At 45.3% G+C, this 19,226-nt stretch overlaps 1 protein-coding gene across 3 annotated transcripts in view; it reads left to right on the top strand.

Moving 5' to 3' along the window:
* Positions 1–1,388: 1,388 nt before the first annotated feature.
* The window catches only part of SUFU (SUFU negative regulator of hedgehog signaling), an 88,164-nt gene continuing 70,326 nt past the window's right edge, over positions 1,389–19,226 (top strand). For 2 of the 3 annotated variants that reach the window (XM_058810149.1, XM_058810150.1), the window contains exons 1-2: positions 1,389–1,587; positions 7,229–7,363. In XM_058810149.1, the coding sequence (XP_058666132.1) occupies positions 1,406–1,587; positions 7,229–7,363 (317 nt within the window). In that variant the 5' untranslated portion in view covers positions 1,389–1,405. Of the gene's footprint in view, positions 1,588–4,254; positions 4,395–7,228; positions 7,364–19,226 lie in introns of those variants that run through there. The other variant, XM_058810151.1, reaches the window with a different exon arrangement.

The raw sequence follows: 19,226 nt of genomic DNA on the forward strand, positions 1-19,226 counted from the left end.
TGTCAGTATTGAACAATGAACACATTGTCATTTTCTATTGACTAAGTATTCTAAAGGCACTCGGAATAATCCATGTCTGAAACTCTGGGTCTTGAAATTAATTAAAATGGACTTCCATGCCAGTGGGAACACCTGAATGCTTGATTCACCTATCTTGTCCCACATTTCTCCTGCACACATGGACTTTTCTCTTGTAGTTCGTAGCTTTAGCCCCAGTAGATAAATTTCATCCCAGATGTTTACCTTTAGCAACCTTCCCCATTCCCCTAGTCTACAAGAGGGAGCTTTTGTACAACAGGATTGAGGGGTTTAAATTAAGGGTAGCGTTGTATCACTTCAGTGAATGCCAGGTGACACTCATTATGGGTGTGTGGAGCCAACACAGCCTTTCATACATACTCTGTTACATTCACCTTCTCAGCTGACTGTAGCTGACTACTCGGGCAGATGTCACAAAAAGGAGTATCACAGTAACAGGACAAGTGAAACATTTTTCACTGTGGGAAGTGAGGACACCAACTGCTCACCTCCTCTATCAGGGGATTGTCACTTGGTGTCAGCTTCTTGACCATGTGTGTTCTCCCAAATGGTGTCATGAATGTTTTTAGAATAAACTCTCACCTATTTAAATGAGAAATGCGAGCATGAGCTCCCACCCTCTCCTCTGAGCATTCTATAGCTCATCTTTTCCTATTTGCTGATTAACAAGCAGGACCCTGCTCTAGGAAAGGTGTGTGGGACTATCGTGCACACACCATCCCCATGTACATACCTGGCTTTGCATGGCCCCAGTTGTAGTTGCGACTCAGGAATGAGCCAGATCGTCAGTGTGAGCCCCAAACTTCACCCATTGCCAGCTTCCAGTTGCCTGCAAGGGCCCTACAGACACAGAGATGGCACGGGGAGAGGAGTGCTCCTTGAGCACAGCAGGAGGTGTAAAGGCAGCAGTGAGAACGGCCCTGTGTCCAGGCCTGCCCCGGGGCGGGATCTCCCGCTTTCCCCGGACCCGCTCCGCGTTCCCGCCACCGCCTCGCGCGGCCATCGCTCCGCCCACCGCGTGCCCCCGCGCCGCCGCTAGGGGGCGCGCCCGCAAGGCAGCGAGGGGCGGGGGCAGAGGCGCGGCCGCCCTCCGGGCCGCGAGCTTCCATTGGTCAGCCGGTCCTGTCATTCACGCCACCCTTGCAGGGGGGCTCCACCCTCTCCGCGCGGAGCCCCGCGCAGCGCCGCCATTGGCGGAGCTGGTCTGTCACTCAGGCGGCCCGGCAGTAGGCCCCGCCCCTCCTCCGCGGCCCCACGCAGCCGCTTGGGCCGGGCCGGGCCGGGCCGGGCCGGGCCGGGAGCGCCTGGCGGGAGCGGAGCGGCTTCGGCACCAACTGGGACGGGCGGGACCAGCCGCCTCCGGGACATGGAGGGCGTGCGGCCGGGCGGGGGGCCCCCCGCGGGCGGGCCGGGGTCCGGCTCGGGGTCCGGGTCTGCGTCCTTCCCGTCGCTGTTCCCGCCGGGGCTGCACGGTATCTACGGCGAATGCCGCCGTCTCTATCCCGACCAGCCTAACCCGCTCCAGGTCACCGCCATCCTCAAATACTGGTGAGGCGGCCTGGATGGGGCCGGGGTCTTGCGTGGAGCCGGGGGGAGCCGTGGGGCCGGCGCCTTGTGTGGGATAGGAGCGGGTTTGGGAGGAGTGGTGGGAGCGGGAGAGGTTTGGGAGAAGCCCGGGGGCTGGGGACGTTGCACGGGGTAAGCCTGGAGGGGCTGGGGAGGGTTGCAGCAAGGGGAGAGGGACTGGGGGTTGCGTCCTGTGTTAGGGGTGAGGTGCAAGAGTTTTGGGGACATGCAGCGGGTTGGGGATGGAGGGATTGGGGGTGCAGTCCGTTGCCTGGGGCGTGTGTTTGGTGGGGGCTCCTGGGGAGAATGTGCTGGCAGTAGGAGAAGGGTCTAGAGAGGTGTGCACTGAAATCAGGAGAGTGCATTGAGGTTTCTGGGGTGATTTGGAGAGTCCCTGAGTGAGGGGTTGCTGATGAAGGCCCCAGCTGGGACAGATCTTAGGAAAAGGGCGTGTTACTCAGTGGAGGTGTTCCCACAGAAGGTGAGGGTCTGGAGTTTCCCCCTGGACAGGCGGCAGGAGCTCTGTCTCTGGCCGGGATTCTGGGGTTCCAGTGTGGCAGCACTGACCAGAGTGAAGCCGCTGTTGCAGCCTGCAGGCCGGACACTGCCCTGTGTACCCATACAGCCCACGGGGCAGTGCCAGCTTCGCTTGGCCTTACACAGCCATGCCTTATCACAGACTGTGGATCTGCTGTGCAGAGTCTCTGCTGACACAGTGTCTGACACCAGGAACAGCAGTTGTTTATGTGGGAGAGTGGCATGAAGGAAGTTCTTGGATGTTTAGCTATCAAGATAAGTGTCTAGCATCTAATCCCGTGTGAAGAGGAGTTCCTTTTGCTTTTTGCTGTCGCTTAGCTGCTCAGCCCCCTCTTCTGGGGCTAAGGAACATGATCAATCACCCCTGAAAGTTTGCTTTACATGACATTGGCCAGTCCCTACCCCAGCACTTGAAAAAACTAAATGCTGAACTTCTTTATTTACAGCTCATTTCAACCTGTATGTTTTTATCCTGAGTCCTGAGCAACAGCAGAATAACATCCTCCCTGTGTGCTGCTCTGACAACAAAAAGCTATTGCTGTTGTTGTCCACAGAAGTGTAGTTTTTTAAGTGATTCTAGCAAGAAGTTTATCTGTTAGCCTTTATTGCCTAGGGGAGTATTGTATTAAAATGGCGCAGTGGGCTGACATAAGATTTTGCAAATCTGAGACTTCAAAATATAAATAATTTCTTAGTCATCTGTGCACATCAGTACTTTGGTGGTGGTCTGATCAGTCTGTTTTCACACTTATGTGTAATCTTAGATACTCATTAAGTGTTTCCAGTCACGTTAGCACTTCTTTTCCATCAACAGCTTAAAGCATACTGGCTATAGTGGTGTAGGATTTGTGGAGGTTGAGGGAAATTTAGGTCTATAGTGAAGAATGGCAAAGACCCTTGTTTGGGAAGAAACCTTGTTGCTTAAGGGATTGATGAGGGTTTTGCTGCAGTTGGAGCTCAAACACTAAAATGATTACTGCTGGCAGTGAAGGCAGATTACAAGTAAGAAGTAATGTGAAGGCCTGTTTATCCTGGCATTTTCCACTTAGTGGTTCCTCCAGCTGCTAGCTCAGCCAGCAGCGAGAGCTGAGAGCTTCTGTTGTAAAGGTGAGCTTCCTACTGCTGTCCTGGGCAGGAAATGCTTGTGTGAGGTAAAGCCTCCATGGGCGCCACAAGTTCTTTCTTTCCTGTTGTTGGGTGAAACTTGGAGCTTGGTTTTGTTATGTCTGGTAAAACGACTCCTGCCACAACACTCTCTCTCCTACTCTGCCTGGGCTGCCAGCTATTCGCTAGCTAAATTAGAAGAGGAAATGGCTGAATGAAGTTCTCTGCCTTAGGAGAAATATTGTAACACTAATCAGCTTTTAATTATATGTATCAGTTTCTCTATGGTTAACAGCAATTTGTTTTTTTTTGTTCGGGGAGCTGAAGTTGTAGTCTTTGGCTTGCAGATCAGAGCAGATCCTAACTGTGTAACGTTGGAGAATCTGCAGCACTCCATGCCTGTTGCACAAAGGGGTTTAGCCATGTGGATTATTTAATGGAACTAGTCTTTTAAAATGCTATTTGCATAGCTTGGGATCCAGTCAGAACTTCTTGGAAGAGTTTCTGTCTGTTTTTGTGAAGGCCATGCCCCACGATGGAGTTTGTCCGTTGATATCCAGTATCCCCTTTAATTATAAAATATGGTAGAGTATCTCAAATTGAAATATCTTGTTGTGTGGAATTGCTGGTGAAAAAATCAAATTTGTTCTTTTTTTGTGATAGGTTTTGAAATAAGCATAATTTGGGCTCCACTACTGGGTTTTTATCACCTGTCTTAAATTTAGGCCATACTCTCAAAAACCTGTGCAGTGAGCTGTGGTCTGCGGCCTTTTGGGAATCACAGACTACTTCTGAAAGGTTGTCAAAAGGTAGCTGTGAAAAGCAATCCTATTGTCAGCTGCTGGGAAGTGGCTACAGACAATACACTAAGGACTTTTCAGGGTGAATGAATTAGGAGTTTTCCGATGTCTTTCCATTGTGGGTCTCTTTCCTCTGTGTTTCTCCTTCCACACAAACTTCAGGGCGCTCTTAACATCAGTCAAAAGAAGACTCTTGGTGCAGATGCAAATACAGGGTTTCCCCTGAGGCTGCCCTTCCTGCTCCTGAATGAGCTCCATGAATAGAGAATGTAACAAATTTGTGCTGTACCTCTGGCTTTGAAGTTGGGCCCTTCCTAATAAAATCCTCCAACGCTTCCAGCTCTTTGTGTGAGTGCATGTACTGATATGTAGATTGTGATACAAGGTCGAACCCTGCCGCGGCAGCCGTGGGCGGGAGGAGGATGTACCTCAGCAGTGCCGGCAGGGAGCAGTGAAACCTGCCACCGAAACTGGATAAATATCTGTGCTGACTAACCCTTGGTGAGCATTACTGCCATGGCTGTGCTACTGAGTGCTGCAGGTAGCTGGCTTAAAGCTCATGCTGGATGTTTGTGCAGTTGCAGTGGTTTTGGGATAGGTATATGGCTTGGATATGTGTTGTTCAGAATTTAATTAGTCACTGCTGCAAGCTTTTAGTCTACATCTCTTCCAAGTGAGATTTCTCAGCGAGTAAAGATGGTGTGGCTGGATCGTTGAGCAGCATGTGAACCAGTTGGTAGTGAAATCTGGGCAGGGCTGAGCTCAGCTCCTCCAGGCCACCTGGTGCCACATTGCTGTGGCCACCTCTTGGTGGTCTGGTGCTGCAAGTCTCCAGAAAAGTTTGGCCTTTGGAGACAAACACAGGATTGCTGGCAGGAGTGAGGGAGAGGTGTCTGGCTTGCCTGGGGCTGTCCTAGGCAGGACTTGCCATCTGCATCAGACCTGACAATTGTGTTTGAGTAGCCCTAGGGAAAAGTATGTGCTCATGGAATAGTCCCTGTCCTGAAAAGGGCAGTATAGAGGTTTCTCTTGTGTGTTGTCAGTGTCAGAGTGCCTGTGTCAGCAGTGTTCCAGCATTGATTGTTTGACTTTTAAAGTGTTATTAAACCCAGTTTGGAAGCAGATTTTCTTTATATAGGAGATGCTGGTTGCTTAGCAGTGTTCCCTTCATTGCAAAGCCCACACAGCTGCTCTGACCATGACTAACCTCTCACGTTGATCAGTGCATGAACCTCCCTCACTCCAGATCCTCCCAGTCCAGCAATAATTGTGTGTGGCTGCTGCTGGTCACTGCCACTCCTCCAGGGTGAGTGACCATCCTGGCTGGAATTGCTTCCATCTGACTGCTTCCGTCATGGATCCCTGGAGGGCTGAGCACTGGCCAGGACATAGGTGCCTTGCTCTGAACAGAGCCACCTGGATGGGTGTTTCTGGTAGAGACCTCAGCCTCCAGTGCGACCTGATGCCAGTGAGAGGGAACAGGTGAGAAAAGGGTGTCAGAGGGGACTTGTTTTTTCCTGAGTGTTTCAAACTATTGCTAGACTTTGAAAACAGGTTTTTTCAGGTGTCTACTGAAGATCAGACTCAGCTCCATCCTGGGGTCTGATGCACTCTCCCCGTGTTTGCTCACCACTTTGCCTTTTATGCTGTGAGGATGCCACTTGTCATATGAGCATATTGTTCTGATGTAGCCTTTGACAGTGGACACCTGTGCCACTACTGGGTGCCACTACTGCTCATCCCCTCTGTCCTGCCCCAGTATCCTGGGCTGCATCCTTGACTGACCTGCTGGAGAAGCTGCAACTGGTGTCAGTCACCATGATGGCAATATATGACTTAGGAGAGAGAAGCTATCCTACGTAAAGTCAGTCATGTTAGACAACTGCTCTGGTTTTTTGCCAGCAGCAGTAGGAGCAAGGCAGCACAGCACACCTGCGGAGAGGCCTTTTAGTACACCAAGCTGATAAGCTGTTTTGTACAGACTTGATAAAGTTGGGCAACAGGAGGAGGGCAGAGAATATAAAACAGTGTCTCGCTGTCACTAGGGCTGGATCCATCTCTCCAGCCATGGAGACTGTGTATCATGATACACAAACTCTCAGGACAAGTGAAGGAAGGACAGCCATGCCCTGCAACCTGCAGATGATTGTGTCAGGGTCTGTCTCAGACAATAGACATGAGAGGAATTGATGTGTAGAATCATTTGTTCCAGTGAATAGGGTCGTGTGAGTTTGGATTTTCTTGTTTGGAGCAGCCTGGAGTTCTACTTGAAGACACAGTGTGTTGTAGGCACAAAGTGGTTAAACAGCTGCTCAGCTGTGCCAAAACTGCTTGTGGTAGGTGTTTTGTGATTGACAGGGCAAACAGCAACACAGTCCAGCATGTTCCTTCCTTCAGCAGGGAGTTGTCCTGTCTTTGCTCAGACAGAGGTGATGTGAGTGGCAGGAGGATGTGCTCTGCTCTCTGCTGGCACACAGCCTCAATTCCCTGTGCCTTGTAGCAGGAAGGGCGACTGCAGGCTTTGCTGGTTGCTCTGTAGCATAACCTGCCTGTGCTGCATTAAATTTTGAGTTATGTTCTTTTAAGGAAGCCATTCTAATGCTGATGCAGAGGGTAGAGTGGTACTTTTTACTCATTCATGGTTAATGCAAGTGGTGTATTTTTAGAAGTCTTGCTGCTAGTTTTACTGAATCAATTTTTTCTCCTCTGCTGTTTGAACTATTTTGTCTGTGTTCAGAAGTATGGATTACTCTCCTCAAAACTTAGTAATTTCAAAGTCTGCTTGGAATAGCATCACTTTTTTTGAGGTATGTGCCTCTGGACTGAATTAAGAATTTGCAATGCAGATACAGCCATTGCTCTTTTACTAGTACAGTTTTCCAATTTTCTTTGTGTTTTGTGGAAGCTTTAATATGATTTTCCAGAGGTTTTTATGCTTTAACATTAAAAACATTTTTAGCATGTTGCACACGTGTACTTTGTCTTCCTGTGCTCAAAGCTTTCTGGACTTAACCTAACCTTCCTCATGATTTTTTTTTTTTTTTGTTTTTTAGAGGTAATTTGAAAGTTCTAAATTTTGTTTTAAACCAGGTCTTTGTACAACCTCTTCTAGCACCTGGGGAGACTTACCCTTTGTCTTGAGTGAACTAACTTACGTACGAATATTTCTGTTTTTCATGCAGGCTGGGAGGACCTGACCCTCTGGACTATGTTAGCATGTACAGAAACCTGGGAAACCCAGCACTGAACGTTCCTGAGCACTGGCACTACGTCAGCTTTGGGTTAAGTGACTTGTATGGAGACAACAGAGTACATGAGTAAGTGTCATTTAGGTTCGGTAGCTGTGTGTTGAGTATTGTGTTGCATTTTGGGGGTGTGTAGGTAAAACCCTGTCCTGCTGCTCATATTATTTGAACAGCTGGTTTTCTGTTGAGAACACCCCAGCCCTGGTCTCAAAAACAATGACATATGCCTGTGCTTGCATGTAGAAGACATTCTGTGTTCCCCTCTGCAGGCCTTGAATGCAGTATATTTCCTTTCAGTGTTAAGTGGGTTTTTGTTTAAATTTCTTTTAACTTGTTGGGAAATTTTCTTTTAACTGTCTGTCTTGTTGTGTTTTTCACACTCTGTAATCTGTTATGGTTGTACACTTAAATCCTGACGTCTCCCTGTGCATGTTAAATGCCTTCCTCTGGAAAACTGCTGTAAGGGGATTTTTGCTGTTGCTGGCACAGCAGTGTTACTGTCAGCAGACTGCCACTCCAGTGGCTGCTGTATAAAGTGCCAATTTGTGTAACAGAAGCCAAAAACTCTAATTGTTTGACTGTCTTTTCTCCAGTAATTAAATTATTTTCTTAGGTTGCTGGTATGAATAGTTTCTAGCAGGGACTTTGCATTAGACCAAGCAGGCAGCATGAGCTAACCCTATTCTTTCATTAGCTGACCCTACTCCTTAACTCCAGTTGAAGTGAGTAGCAGTAGCCAGGCCGTCATGATTTTGGGGCTGTGAGCATGGTCTTTTAACCAGCCAGAAATGGCACAATGTTTCTGCTGTCACTGTTTACTGAAATTATCTTTGCACTGTGTTATAGTTACAGGATAAATGTCCTTGATGAATGGTGCAGCAAAGGCTCCAGTTTGTTCACACAAGCTTTTCTCCTTTTGTTTGTCTTGGTTAAGATTCAGCCACCAGTTTTTTTTCCATCAAAGTTTCTCTTGCAACAGCAGCAGTTGGGCAGTTTCTTTAACTTTACCCATTCCTCAAGGCAGTTTCTTCTGTTTTTTTCCTCCTTGTATTTGTGATTACAGAACTATTTTTCAGAAAACAAGTCTGGAGTTTATACAGGACCCTAATGTCAAAGAGATCTGCCTGGGACATTTAAGCAACAATTAACAACAAACCCCAGTTTGGGAGGAAAAGTAGGGCAAGTGAAAGAAATGAAGTTTCAGGCTTCCTTCCCTCCCAAGAGATCTTAGTGTGAACATGTAGATATTTACATGGTACTTTTGTTCATAGATCAGGTGTGTGTTCCCTTCTGGCTGGAATAGCATCCCCAGCTCCACAGCACTGTCCTTGTGTCACTTGCCCTGAGGTGTTCAGCTGTCTGCAGTCTGTCACCTTTAATTTGGCCTCATTCTTGGAGCTACAAAGCTTAATAGTATTTAATATTGATAGTATTGTCCAGTAGGTTGGGTCTACCTTGTGTCCCAATTGTGCATGTGGTAGAGCTGTCAAGACCTACTCATCTCCTAAACACTGAACCTGAAGTTACCAGCTGGTATGTGAGCACTGTAGACTACTGAGAGAAGATTTTCAAATGAGCTGAGCCCTCATCAGCAGTTCTCATTCCCAAGAGCAATTCTTGTTTGTTAAAACTGCTCTGGAAATTTGATGGCTGTGGGAATTGCACGTCACCAGCCCGGCCCTGGGTGCACACTGTAGGAATGTAGTGGATTTTCCTATGCACTCAGGAGGTTCTTGTTCTCTGACAGGGAATTTAATAAAGCTTTGTTTAAGAAAATATGTCTCTCTTTTGCTTGAAGGGCTTTGGGATTCTGCTGTCCCAGGTAAAGTGTGCTGTCGAATGGTTGGCAGGAGCATGGGGTTGCAGGGCAGCTGTTTAAATCTTTGGTATATTTCCTTTAAAACCAGGGTGGCACTGTTCAATTGCCCTGCCCTCTGGAGACAGGAAAGAGTTTGTTTGGGGTGTTTTTTTTTTTTTTTTTTTTTTTTTTTTTTTTTTTTTTTTTTTTTTTTTGGGTTTTTTTGTTTTTTTTTTTTGTTGTTTCCAAGCTGTCTACAAAGAGTGCAGAGCTGGATCTGCTTGGGACAGTCAGCAGGATTCTTACATCAAGGATGTGTTTCCATAGCCTTGCTGTCCTTCATATTTTAGAAAGGAAAAGACAGAACACTGCCAAAGGTCTTGTTAATTGCCCAGTTTGGGTAACATGTAGCTTACTTTTTGTGGACCTCTCATGGTAATACAGTAAGTTTAGAACAATTATAATGCAGTATTAAATGAAAAGGACTTTTTGATTTTTTTGAGTGGACTAACACTGAATTGGAGGCCCCGTATTTTTATTTATAATGGAATAGCAAACAGATGTAGCAAATAATGTGAAAATGTTGACTTTAATTTATATTTTTTAATAAGAACCTGAAAAGTCTGAAGTAGAGGTCTCCCTGTGCCTCCTTGTTGACAGATTTATTTTCAGTTAAAGCAGCACTGTTTCCTGCTCTGCTTACGTATCAGCTGTACTCTGCTTACAGAACCAGTCTGGTTTTAAGAATCTGTAGAATAAGATGGAAGAAATCTTAAGAATTTAAAGCAAGGAAACCTTTTTCATTTAAAACCCCTCAGTGTTTCATGGTATAATGGCAACCATGACACCAGCTGTACTGAGCTGATAGCTCTAAAAATCCTAAATCATGATGTCATGACAGCATTAGGGAACCACAGGCCTTTCAGTGGGATTTCATGCCAAGCTGCTTGCATGGAAATAAGTCTCTCCAGCTGAGCATGTTGCACAACTTGAGTGGCAGCAGAAATCCTTCCAGTATGTTTTTGCAAGTTATACTCAATTTTTAGCTTTTTCTATCTTCTTTCTAATCAAAACAAACGTGTGACTTCTTGAATCTATTCAGCAGGGTTAAAGTAGGGCCTTTTATTTCTGACTGTTCTTGCATTCTGAAGAGATTCTGCACTGCAGTGGTGAGTGTGTGCAGCCTGCTGGCAGGAGGCATGTGGCCAGTGCAGTTGTGGGAGAGGAGATGCTGAGTCCTGCACTCTTCTCCACCCCTTGCTGGCAGCAGCTGCCCACAGCAATGCCAGCAGCAAGGAGCATGTCCCTGTGTGTCTGCACAAAGCCAGTGCCTCAGCTGGCAGTTTGTGCTCTGATGCCAGGCCATCAGTGAGGTCAAGGGACAGATCATTCCTGCAGTTTACAATCATTATGGTGACTTCTTCCTTGGTGGAGAACAGGTGCACAAGGAAGGCAGCATCAGCAGGTGTAGCTGGACTCAGACTCCATCAGTGACAATGCCAGCTTCCGCTGACTCCCTCAGGAGTCTCTGACCCAGGAGGCAATGGGCAGAACCTGATGCATAGGAAATTCCACCTGCACATGAGGAAGAACCTAATTACTGTGTGGGTGACCATGCACTGGAACTGATTGTCCAGAGAGGCTGTGGAGATACTAAAGAGCCATCTGGACACAATCCTGTGCCATGTGCTCTGGGATTACCCTGCATGAGCAGGAAGGTTGGACCAGATAACAATGGTGCCACAGTGTTTGCCAGCCCCAGATTGTGCTGGCACAGGTTTGCAGGGCTGTCCAGGGACTAAGAAGGAAAATGTTTTTGCCATACTGGCTTCTGATTTCAGTTTGTTCTAAGGCCAAGGTTTGAATCTTCACTTAACTGTTCTGTAGTTTGAGTGCTCATTCATTTTCTGAACACTTTAAAGTGCATGGAAAGTGAAAACCATGATGCAATAGAATTCCTGAACACCTTGAATAGTCTTATTTGTATTAAAATTGCAGGGTTGTAATTCAGAGCTGAAATAGAAAGTAAGGCTTAAATTATGGATAGATTGAGATAAGATTTTTATTTGTGGTCTTCCCACATCCCACAAAATGACATGCCAACTGTGTTTTGATGTTTACTATATCAGCTTCATACTGACAAGGGTGGTGGGGTTTGGGGTTTTTTGGTTTTGTTTTTTTCCTGGCCCCTAGCCAGGAGCCGAAGTGCAGCATCCCATTTGCATAAAACCAGAGAGATTACAGCTGCCTTCATCTCTATTACAGATGCAGGGTACCACCCGCTGAGACAACAGGTTCCAACTTGCTGTGGTCCTTTTGATTTGTGCTGCTTTCCATTTGGATCAGGAGGGAGCAGTGCATGCCGGGATAATGTGTTGTCTCTGTGGGTGGTGCCTCCCTATTAAAGGTGAGGGTAAGCAGGAGCCTTTCAAGATCTTCAGTCCAGCTTGTGTTCTGCTTGCTTGTATAGATCCTCTGAATGACCTTAACTTGTAAAAGGGCAAGGATGCTTGTTAGAGTTGGGAGGAAGAAAAAGGAGCGCAAAAGTGGATCAGGTAACCAATACAAGGCTTGCAGAGGGGTGGATGTTTTCTGGAAGGCTTTTTCTGAGTATAAAAGGAGATGAAAAGAGTATTTAGAAAATAGCCTGGAAGTTGGAATGAGTCCTCTCTTTCTTTTGAGTGCATGCTGGCTTCTCCTTTGAACCTGCATGAATGTAGGATGGAGTGGTGCTGACAGCTATCACTTTAGTGGCCTCTTAGTTCTGTAGCCTTTCATAAATTTAAAAGCTCACTGCCCTCAGCTTGCCAGCCTTTAGCCTTAAATTTTGCTATTTAATGGGTCCCTAAGTGCTTTATAAACCACATGCCTAAAGCACTGCTGAAATATTACACCAAGCTCCAAGGTAACTGAATGCTTTTAAAATGGTAGCGAGTGACTCTGCCCCTCTTTGTTTTCATGATAAAACAGAGGGCCTTTTGGAAGATGGTAAATTAGAGAGAGATGGCAGATCCATATTTCAGGTAAGATTTGTAAAGTTCAGCATGTCTACCTTGAGAGGTTGCTGGAGGTGAAGCATCTGCCCCAGCTGAAGAGAATTACATGGAAGAGGATATCAGTGAGCATCAGTTTAGGAAAGCAGTACAAGAGGTAGGATTTGGAGGAGAGAGGGTCCAAGGTGGGCACCATACTCTGGACTTCCTTTTTCTTCCCAGGTCTTGTTTGCCTATCAAAGGCTGACCCCAAATGTAATGCTTATTTTTTCATTTGGCCTTCTGTCTGAGGCAGAGGGGAGAGAGGAAGGTTCACGGCAGAGTGCAAAGGGAGAGGCCATAGAATTAGGGAGTTCTGTAACAAAAAAAAAAGTGTTTTCTTTCAATGGTAGTTTATTTGAGAATCTGTCAGAGTAGGAAAGAGTCGTTTAGATGCACAGCACAATAAAATCTCTTTTAATTGATTTTTTTTGTGATTAGATTCTTTTCATACCTATAAAGATATGAGTTAGAATGAGCTTTTCTTAAAATTAAGGTACTTTTAACAAGTCTCACCTCTGTGGATTCTTTGGAAATACAAGTGTGGTTCTACTTAAACTTGCTTACTGGGAATACCTGTAGATGGTTCGCTTCTGTCAGGCTATTTGTTTTTGCATACTTTGCAGAAATGTGACATTTTTGGGACAACTCTTGCTCTGAAAGACTGGATTGATTTTGACCAATGAGTTAAGACATTTTAATGAAACATATGCACAAGTGTGATCACGTAGGGTTCAATTCTCTATTTCCCAGACAAAAACATTACAAAAAACCAAGTTAAACCATCATGCCTATTTATGTCCCACTGTGGGTGTCCCTCCAGTGGCTGCCATGCACCAGAACCCTCTAAGGCTTGTGTTTCACTGCTGGAGGCAGACCTCCCCTGAAGCTATGGTCACTGCAGGGAAATCTGATTTTCCTCCTCCAAGGCAGAGTGCACTTGGCTTCCAAATGTCACTTGCTGGAGGTAGTTAGTACCCTTAATGAAATGGAAGATGTGGGCCACCTACAGAGAGCAGCCTGCTTTGGGCTGCGGTCTATCTGTGTTTACATGCAGGGGCTGTGGGACGAGACCACTCTTGAACTGTGCTAGATTTGGAATGTTTTTTTGAAGCATTGAAGGAAATTCATTTAACGTTTGCAGCACAGTAGTTGAATTTACAAGAAAGACTGTTTTCAATAAAAAAAAAAAAGGGAAAGATTGGAAGAAGGTTTAGTGCTGAGCATTGAAGGCAAACACTGCTTCCTGTTCGATTGTGGGTATGTGCTCCACTGCTGCATCCTGTTAGGATGAGCCTCTTGCTGCCTTGCAGGGAAGGGGCATAGTGCTCAAAGTGGATGATTTTATGGTGGTTTTTTTGCCAACAGAACTTCCACATTTATGATCTTGGCACATTGGAGGAGAGTTGATCTGAGACATGGCTTCCTTACTCTGATCTCCAATGAGTGGAGATGTGGGAGAGTTTGCAGGCTCTGCTCTCCCAGCAAGTTCAGCCTGCTGGGAAGAGAAGCAACTGGTGATCAAAACTGGGTCTTCTAGTGAAAGGTTGCTTTATGTGATAAAGATCTGTTTATGATGTTTTTAAAATCAAGAATTAAAAAACAGCTTTTTTTTCAGTGCAACGTGAAGGGTGAAGTATTTTTAAGCGGTGCAGCCATTCCAGCTGTGGGATCATTGACATTCATTGACATTTTTTAATCCATTTGCTGCCTGGAATAGAGATACTAACAAAATAAAGGTTTGAAGAAATAGATCTGAAGGCTCTTATTCATACCTAATCCCCTTTGTTTTTTCCTCAATGCATTTTTAGTGTTAGGAACATGCCTTCTTGACTAGTACTAGAATAGTGCATGTTTCTTGATGAGTCTTTGACTATAATTGGTAACAACAAATTACCACTGATAATAAAGTTACCAATTTTATATGGAATTTGAGCTATTGGTGTTTCTCTCTTCTATGCTCCGTGGTGATGACCTAACTCAGCTGCCTCTCTACTGTCATCTCAGTTTTGAATCAAGGCCCAATAGGCAGTGACACCAGGCTAACAAAAGAGGGCTGCAAATCTTGGTGGTCTCCCATTCAGATGGTATTGCCTTCCTGGGACAAAGGGGTGAGTAGGGCTCCTGAGTGCCACTCTGCCTCTAGGGATGGTAAACAAGGAACGGATCACTGGTGGGAGGCATTTTTTCATCACTTGACAAAGCTGGGTAGATGGGATACCACCTGACAAAGGGCTGAGGTTTAAAGGAAGATTTTGCAAGGGCTCTTAAGAACAAAAGGAAAAAAATAGGCCAGAAAACTGTTTTTTTCAGGATGTAAACAGGGTGGGCGGAGGTGAAGGGGGACTCGGCCATTCTTGGGGAGCTCTGATTTAAGCTCAGAGGATACAGACAAGGGAAGGAGGGAAGAGTGCACAGATGGCTCATTGTTTTGTCTAGCTCAGCATTCTTGTACTGCCGAAGCGAAGGGCTATTGTTTTAAAATCCTTTTTGCAAAAAGTACTCTTTGCTTTCCAGCTATCCCTGGTCCCTGAGATGCAAACTGTAAACCAGAGGGACTGGTCTTAAATGCCCATTTGTTTTGGAGGGTCAGTCAAAGGGGCCCTGGGCAGTTGCTGGGTGGCAAGGCATTGCTTCTATAAAGGAATGGGGGGAAAAGAGTACTCCTGGGAAAATGCACTGCAGCACTTTGGGAGGAGGCGAGAACAAAAGGATGCACTGGGAGGGGCTGATGCAGAGCAGTGTCTGTCTTGGGGGCCTTTACCAAAGCTATGAAATGAAGCACGAAACTGGCACATACCTCACCTGCCATGAGGTCTGATGTGCAGTATACTTTTTTTACAGTATTTCACTCTTTTTTTTTTTTTTTTGATCAAATAATTCATTGTATAAAGAAATAATGCCATTTCTATACTGTTATTCTTTCTACTGTTCCAGTTACACTGGCACCACTCCTTCCCCTCCTCCCTGTAAATTGTTGTGGCCTTTCTGGAGCAGGGGCCTTTTTTGGCATAGTCGACAAAAATAAACCATAAAGGCAGATGTTGTTATGAATAAGGCTCAACAGGGGAATTTTACCAGTAGAACTACAGCAATATAATTATACTGGTAGACTAGTTACAGTAAATTTCCTCATGAAGACAAGTCTTAAGTTGACATTTCCTAGCTAAGTTGAATCCATATGTATAACCTTATTATGCAAAAATAATATCTCTCTGGGCCTTGAATTCCTTTTTTACCCAGAAGAGTAACATTAAGCAGAAAAGCAAAGTATTTAGTGTTCAGAGATAAATGGGGGATTTTCTCTAACAGAATGGTTGTGATGAGCTATATGCTGATCTCTGTGTTTTTTACTGGGCAGGTTATTCCTCCAAAAGTGGTCAGGAACACAAAGAGAGTGTTCCTGCTTGCTGCACTCAAATGTAGGCAATACTGAAATATGCTGTAAGTTGACATGTCTCTCCCAACTTTGCTTCTGATTGAAAGACAAGCTGAGCTGTTTTGCAGTTTCCATAAGTGAAGTGGTTTGACCAAGAAGCAAAACTATTTTGCCACTATTAAAATTCTTAGGGGTAAGCCTGGAGCCACTGAAGGGGTGGAGAGGTAAGGACACTTTCTTTACTCCTTTGTTTGATTTTTAAGAGGCAAAGATTTATTTTATCCTTTTGGACATTATCTTACAACAAATAGAGTTTATGTAATATTCACAAGCCCTAGAAGTTTGAAGTGCTTCAAAGGAAAGATAGTCTTGCAGGAGAAGCTTAACACTTAAAGGCAGATTAAAAAAAAATCTGTAGTAGACTTTTCATTGCAGATGTCTCATGTTTCCCTTTTGGGAGTCTTTCACCAGCAGTCCAGTGCTTTCTGTTCCCTGGAATTACAGCTCAAGCTCCAAGGACCTTTCGCTGCCTGCTTAATTGATTAAGATCTCTCATGGTGCTCATCAGTATATTTTTAAATGCACCCTTTGCAATGAAAAGAGGCTATGTAACAGCTCACCAAGGAAGGCAGAATTGTGTGGGTTTCTATAGCTGATGAAGTGAAAGATCAGGGATTGAATTCGAGATCCATCAGGATTGGAGAGACATAGGTGGGTTTAGGTTGCAAGGGACCATAAAGATCTTCTAGCTTCAATCCCTGCTAGCCCAGCTTCCTCAAAGCCCCATCCAGCCTGGCCTGGAACTCTTCAAGGAATGGGCACCCACAGCTCTGCTGGACAGCCCTGTGCCAGTGCCTCACCACCCTCACAGTAAAGAATTTCTTCCTAATATCTAATCTAAACCTACTCTCTATCAGTTTAAAAGCATTCACCCTTGTCCTGTCACTTCGTGCCATTGTCAAAAGTCTTTCTCCAGCTCTCCAGCCCTTTTGAGACTGGAAGGTGCTCTGAGGTCTCCCTGGAGCCTTGTCTTTTTCAAGCTGAACAGGCCCAACTCTCTCGGCCTGTCCCCAGTCCTCTGAGCATCTTCATGGCCATCCTCAGGACTTGCTGCAACAGATCCATGTTATTTTTAGGATGGGAGTCCCAGAGCTGGATGCAGCAGTCCAGGTGGGATCTCACAAGAGCAGAGTAGAAGAGCAGAACCACTTCGCTCAACCTCCTGGCCACACCTCTGGTGGTGCAGCCCCAGATACAGTTGACTTCCTGGGCTGCAGGTACACCTTGCTGGTTCTCATTGAGCATTTTGCCAACCAGCCATGGGTGCCTACAACCTGTTTGCAGGCTTTTGGATCTCAGGCTCATAAAAGCTCCTGAATACCTTTTATGCCCCAAGTTAATTTATTGCACAGCTGAGAACTTAATTGTATGAGAGTTCTAAAAGTGTGCTCAAGGATATGCTGAAGTTTCCTTCTTGCATGATATTTCTTAAGCCAGCAGGAAAGTAATGGGAGACACCAGTGTTTATATTCTACGTAAGGTATTGGAGTCCTGATCCTTGCCTGAGACCTTTAGGCAATGCTGAAAAATACTAACTGTAGCTGTCAGTGGCTTTGAGGGCTTTTTCATTTTCTTTCCACCCTCCCTACTGCTTTTGAAAGGCACTTTTGTTATGCGAATGGGTTCCTCCGGCAGCTGCAGAACTTTCCACAGTAGCAGCTAGGAGGGAGCCAGCAGACACTGCAAGGAGAGCTGGTGCCCTGTTCCCGGCTGCTCACCAAACACAACAATGCTGCTCTTCCCAGCCACGCTGGCTCCAACTAGCCCTCTGCTCATGTTCTCTTGCCTGGTGAGGTTGCAGCTGAGCCTTTAGGTGAAGTTGTGGAGATGTATTGCCATTCTCTGTCTGTCAGAGCTGAGGATTCAGATCCAATAGGAAGTGGGATCCATGTGCAGATGGAAGTTTGTCTTGTCTAATGCACTGTGTCGTGCAGTGACTGTGTGCTTTGCTGGCAGAATCACCTCCAGCTCAGGCCAAATGAGAGCTCTGTTCTTCTGGGCCTTGTAGAAACAAAGTATGAGTAGTTCTGAAGTGCAGCATAAATAGGCAGCTTAAGTAAAATGTTACAGATCTTGATAAGTTTTTTTTTTTCATTAGTGCCTTTACTCTTGTTCTGTGAATGCAATAGTAAATCCTTATTGTACTCCTAGTTTTTCTTTCCAGATCCTTTCAGTGGGCATTAAGATGATGCGAGTCTGCTGCAACTTCCCAGGCTTTTGCAGTGAAACTGTTTGCACTTTCTTTGTCAGGAAGCGTAGCCTCACTTGTGGTGCTGGTTGTGATGGTTCAGAATCTGCTCTCAACATCTCACCTGGGCTGGGACTGATTCTGCTGGCCATGAAGTGGAAAGCCAGAATAGCTCTGTGGGGAAATGTGTGAGCCCTTGAGCTGAAACACATGTCAGTAGTCTAGTTACTTGATTGCACAAAGATTTATTTATTTTTAATAAGTTGCTTTGGAAATCATGAAGAGGAACTGGTTTGGTCTTGTCAGTTTAGCTATAACTGTAATGCGAGAATAAATCATCACTTACTGGTATAGCTACATCCAGGCACCATAAAATAGAGAAAATAAAGTGTAAACTGCCCTCATATGAACATCTTTTGCTGGAGTAGGGAGTGACATATCCCATGCAACCTCCTGTTTCACATTTGGTCGTTTTAGTCATTTCCCATGTTCTGTATTTGTCCATGCTGTGCAGAATGTGGAGTTAATTTCCCAGCTTTTGTGACCTTGATAGATGGAGCATAATAAGCATTTCCTATATGATGAGTGTGTCACATTACTTTTTGAAGCAGGGAACTATCATTATTTACATCTGAGAATCAAATCCCTAAGTAACTTGTTGAGGATGAGAAGTTTGTAGCAGATCGGAGGTTCAAACTTAGGTTACCTGGATGCTGTTTGAGCACTTTCAGAGTATTCTGAAGTTTCCTGTTAATAATGAGGCAGATACATCTCTTTGGCACTGATAGAGCCTTTGCAGCCTTTTGCCCTTGATCTGCAAGCACTATCCCTACAGGTGTGATTGTATGTTGGCACTCTCCAGAATGAGACAATAATGCTTCCAAGCCTCTAGAGCTCAAAGGGATTAACCTCCAGCAGCTAAGCATGATCTTGTTCTCCTTCCAGATGGTACCACTTTCATGGCATGGACAGCAGAGCCTCAAAGAAACAACCCCCAGATTGCCTTAACTTGCAGCCCAGCACATTTAGGTGACCAGAAAACTAATGGTGGCTTACTTTAACATACAAGGTTGGAGATAGCATAGTTTAGGAGCAGTTTCCTAGGTGATTGGACAGGAGCTGAGTTTAGGAACCACTTCTGTCAAAATTAGTTTAACTCAAGTGTTTGTGAATTATTAGCTATGGATTCTGCAAGTGCAGTTCTGCGTACAGAGTATAAGTAGGAGAAGTTCATACCTGTGTTCTTGGCCACGATGATTTGTAGATCACTTGGATTGGAAGGGACCTCCAAAAGTTTCCAGTTGCTTTCTCAGAGGGCTGAGTTCCCTGGATCAAATCCCTAGGTCTGATTCCAGAGTTTGATCGCTATCTAGTGACACTATATAAAACAGTTGTGCCTGCAGAATTATGAATAAGGTTGACTTGACTCTGTACGTTTAGAGGAAAAAACAATTTATCTGTTGTATCAACATTTGTTA

Source organism: Ammospiza caudacuta, chromosome 9 (assembly GCF_027887145.1).
Source record: "Ammospiza caudacuta isolate bAmmCau1 chromosome 9, bAmmCau1.pri, whole genome shotgun sequence".
Taxonomy (NCBI): domain Eukaryota; kingdom Metazoa; phylum Chordata; class Aves; order Passeriformes; family Passerellidae; genus Ammospiza; species Ammospiza caudacuta.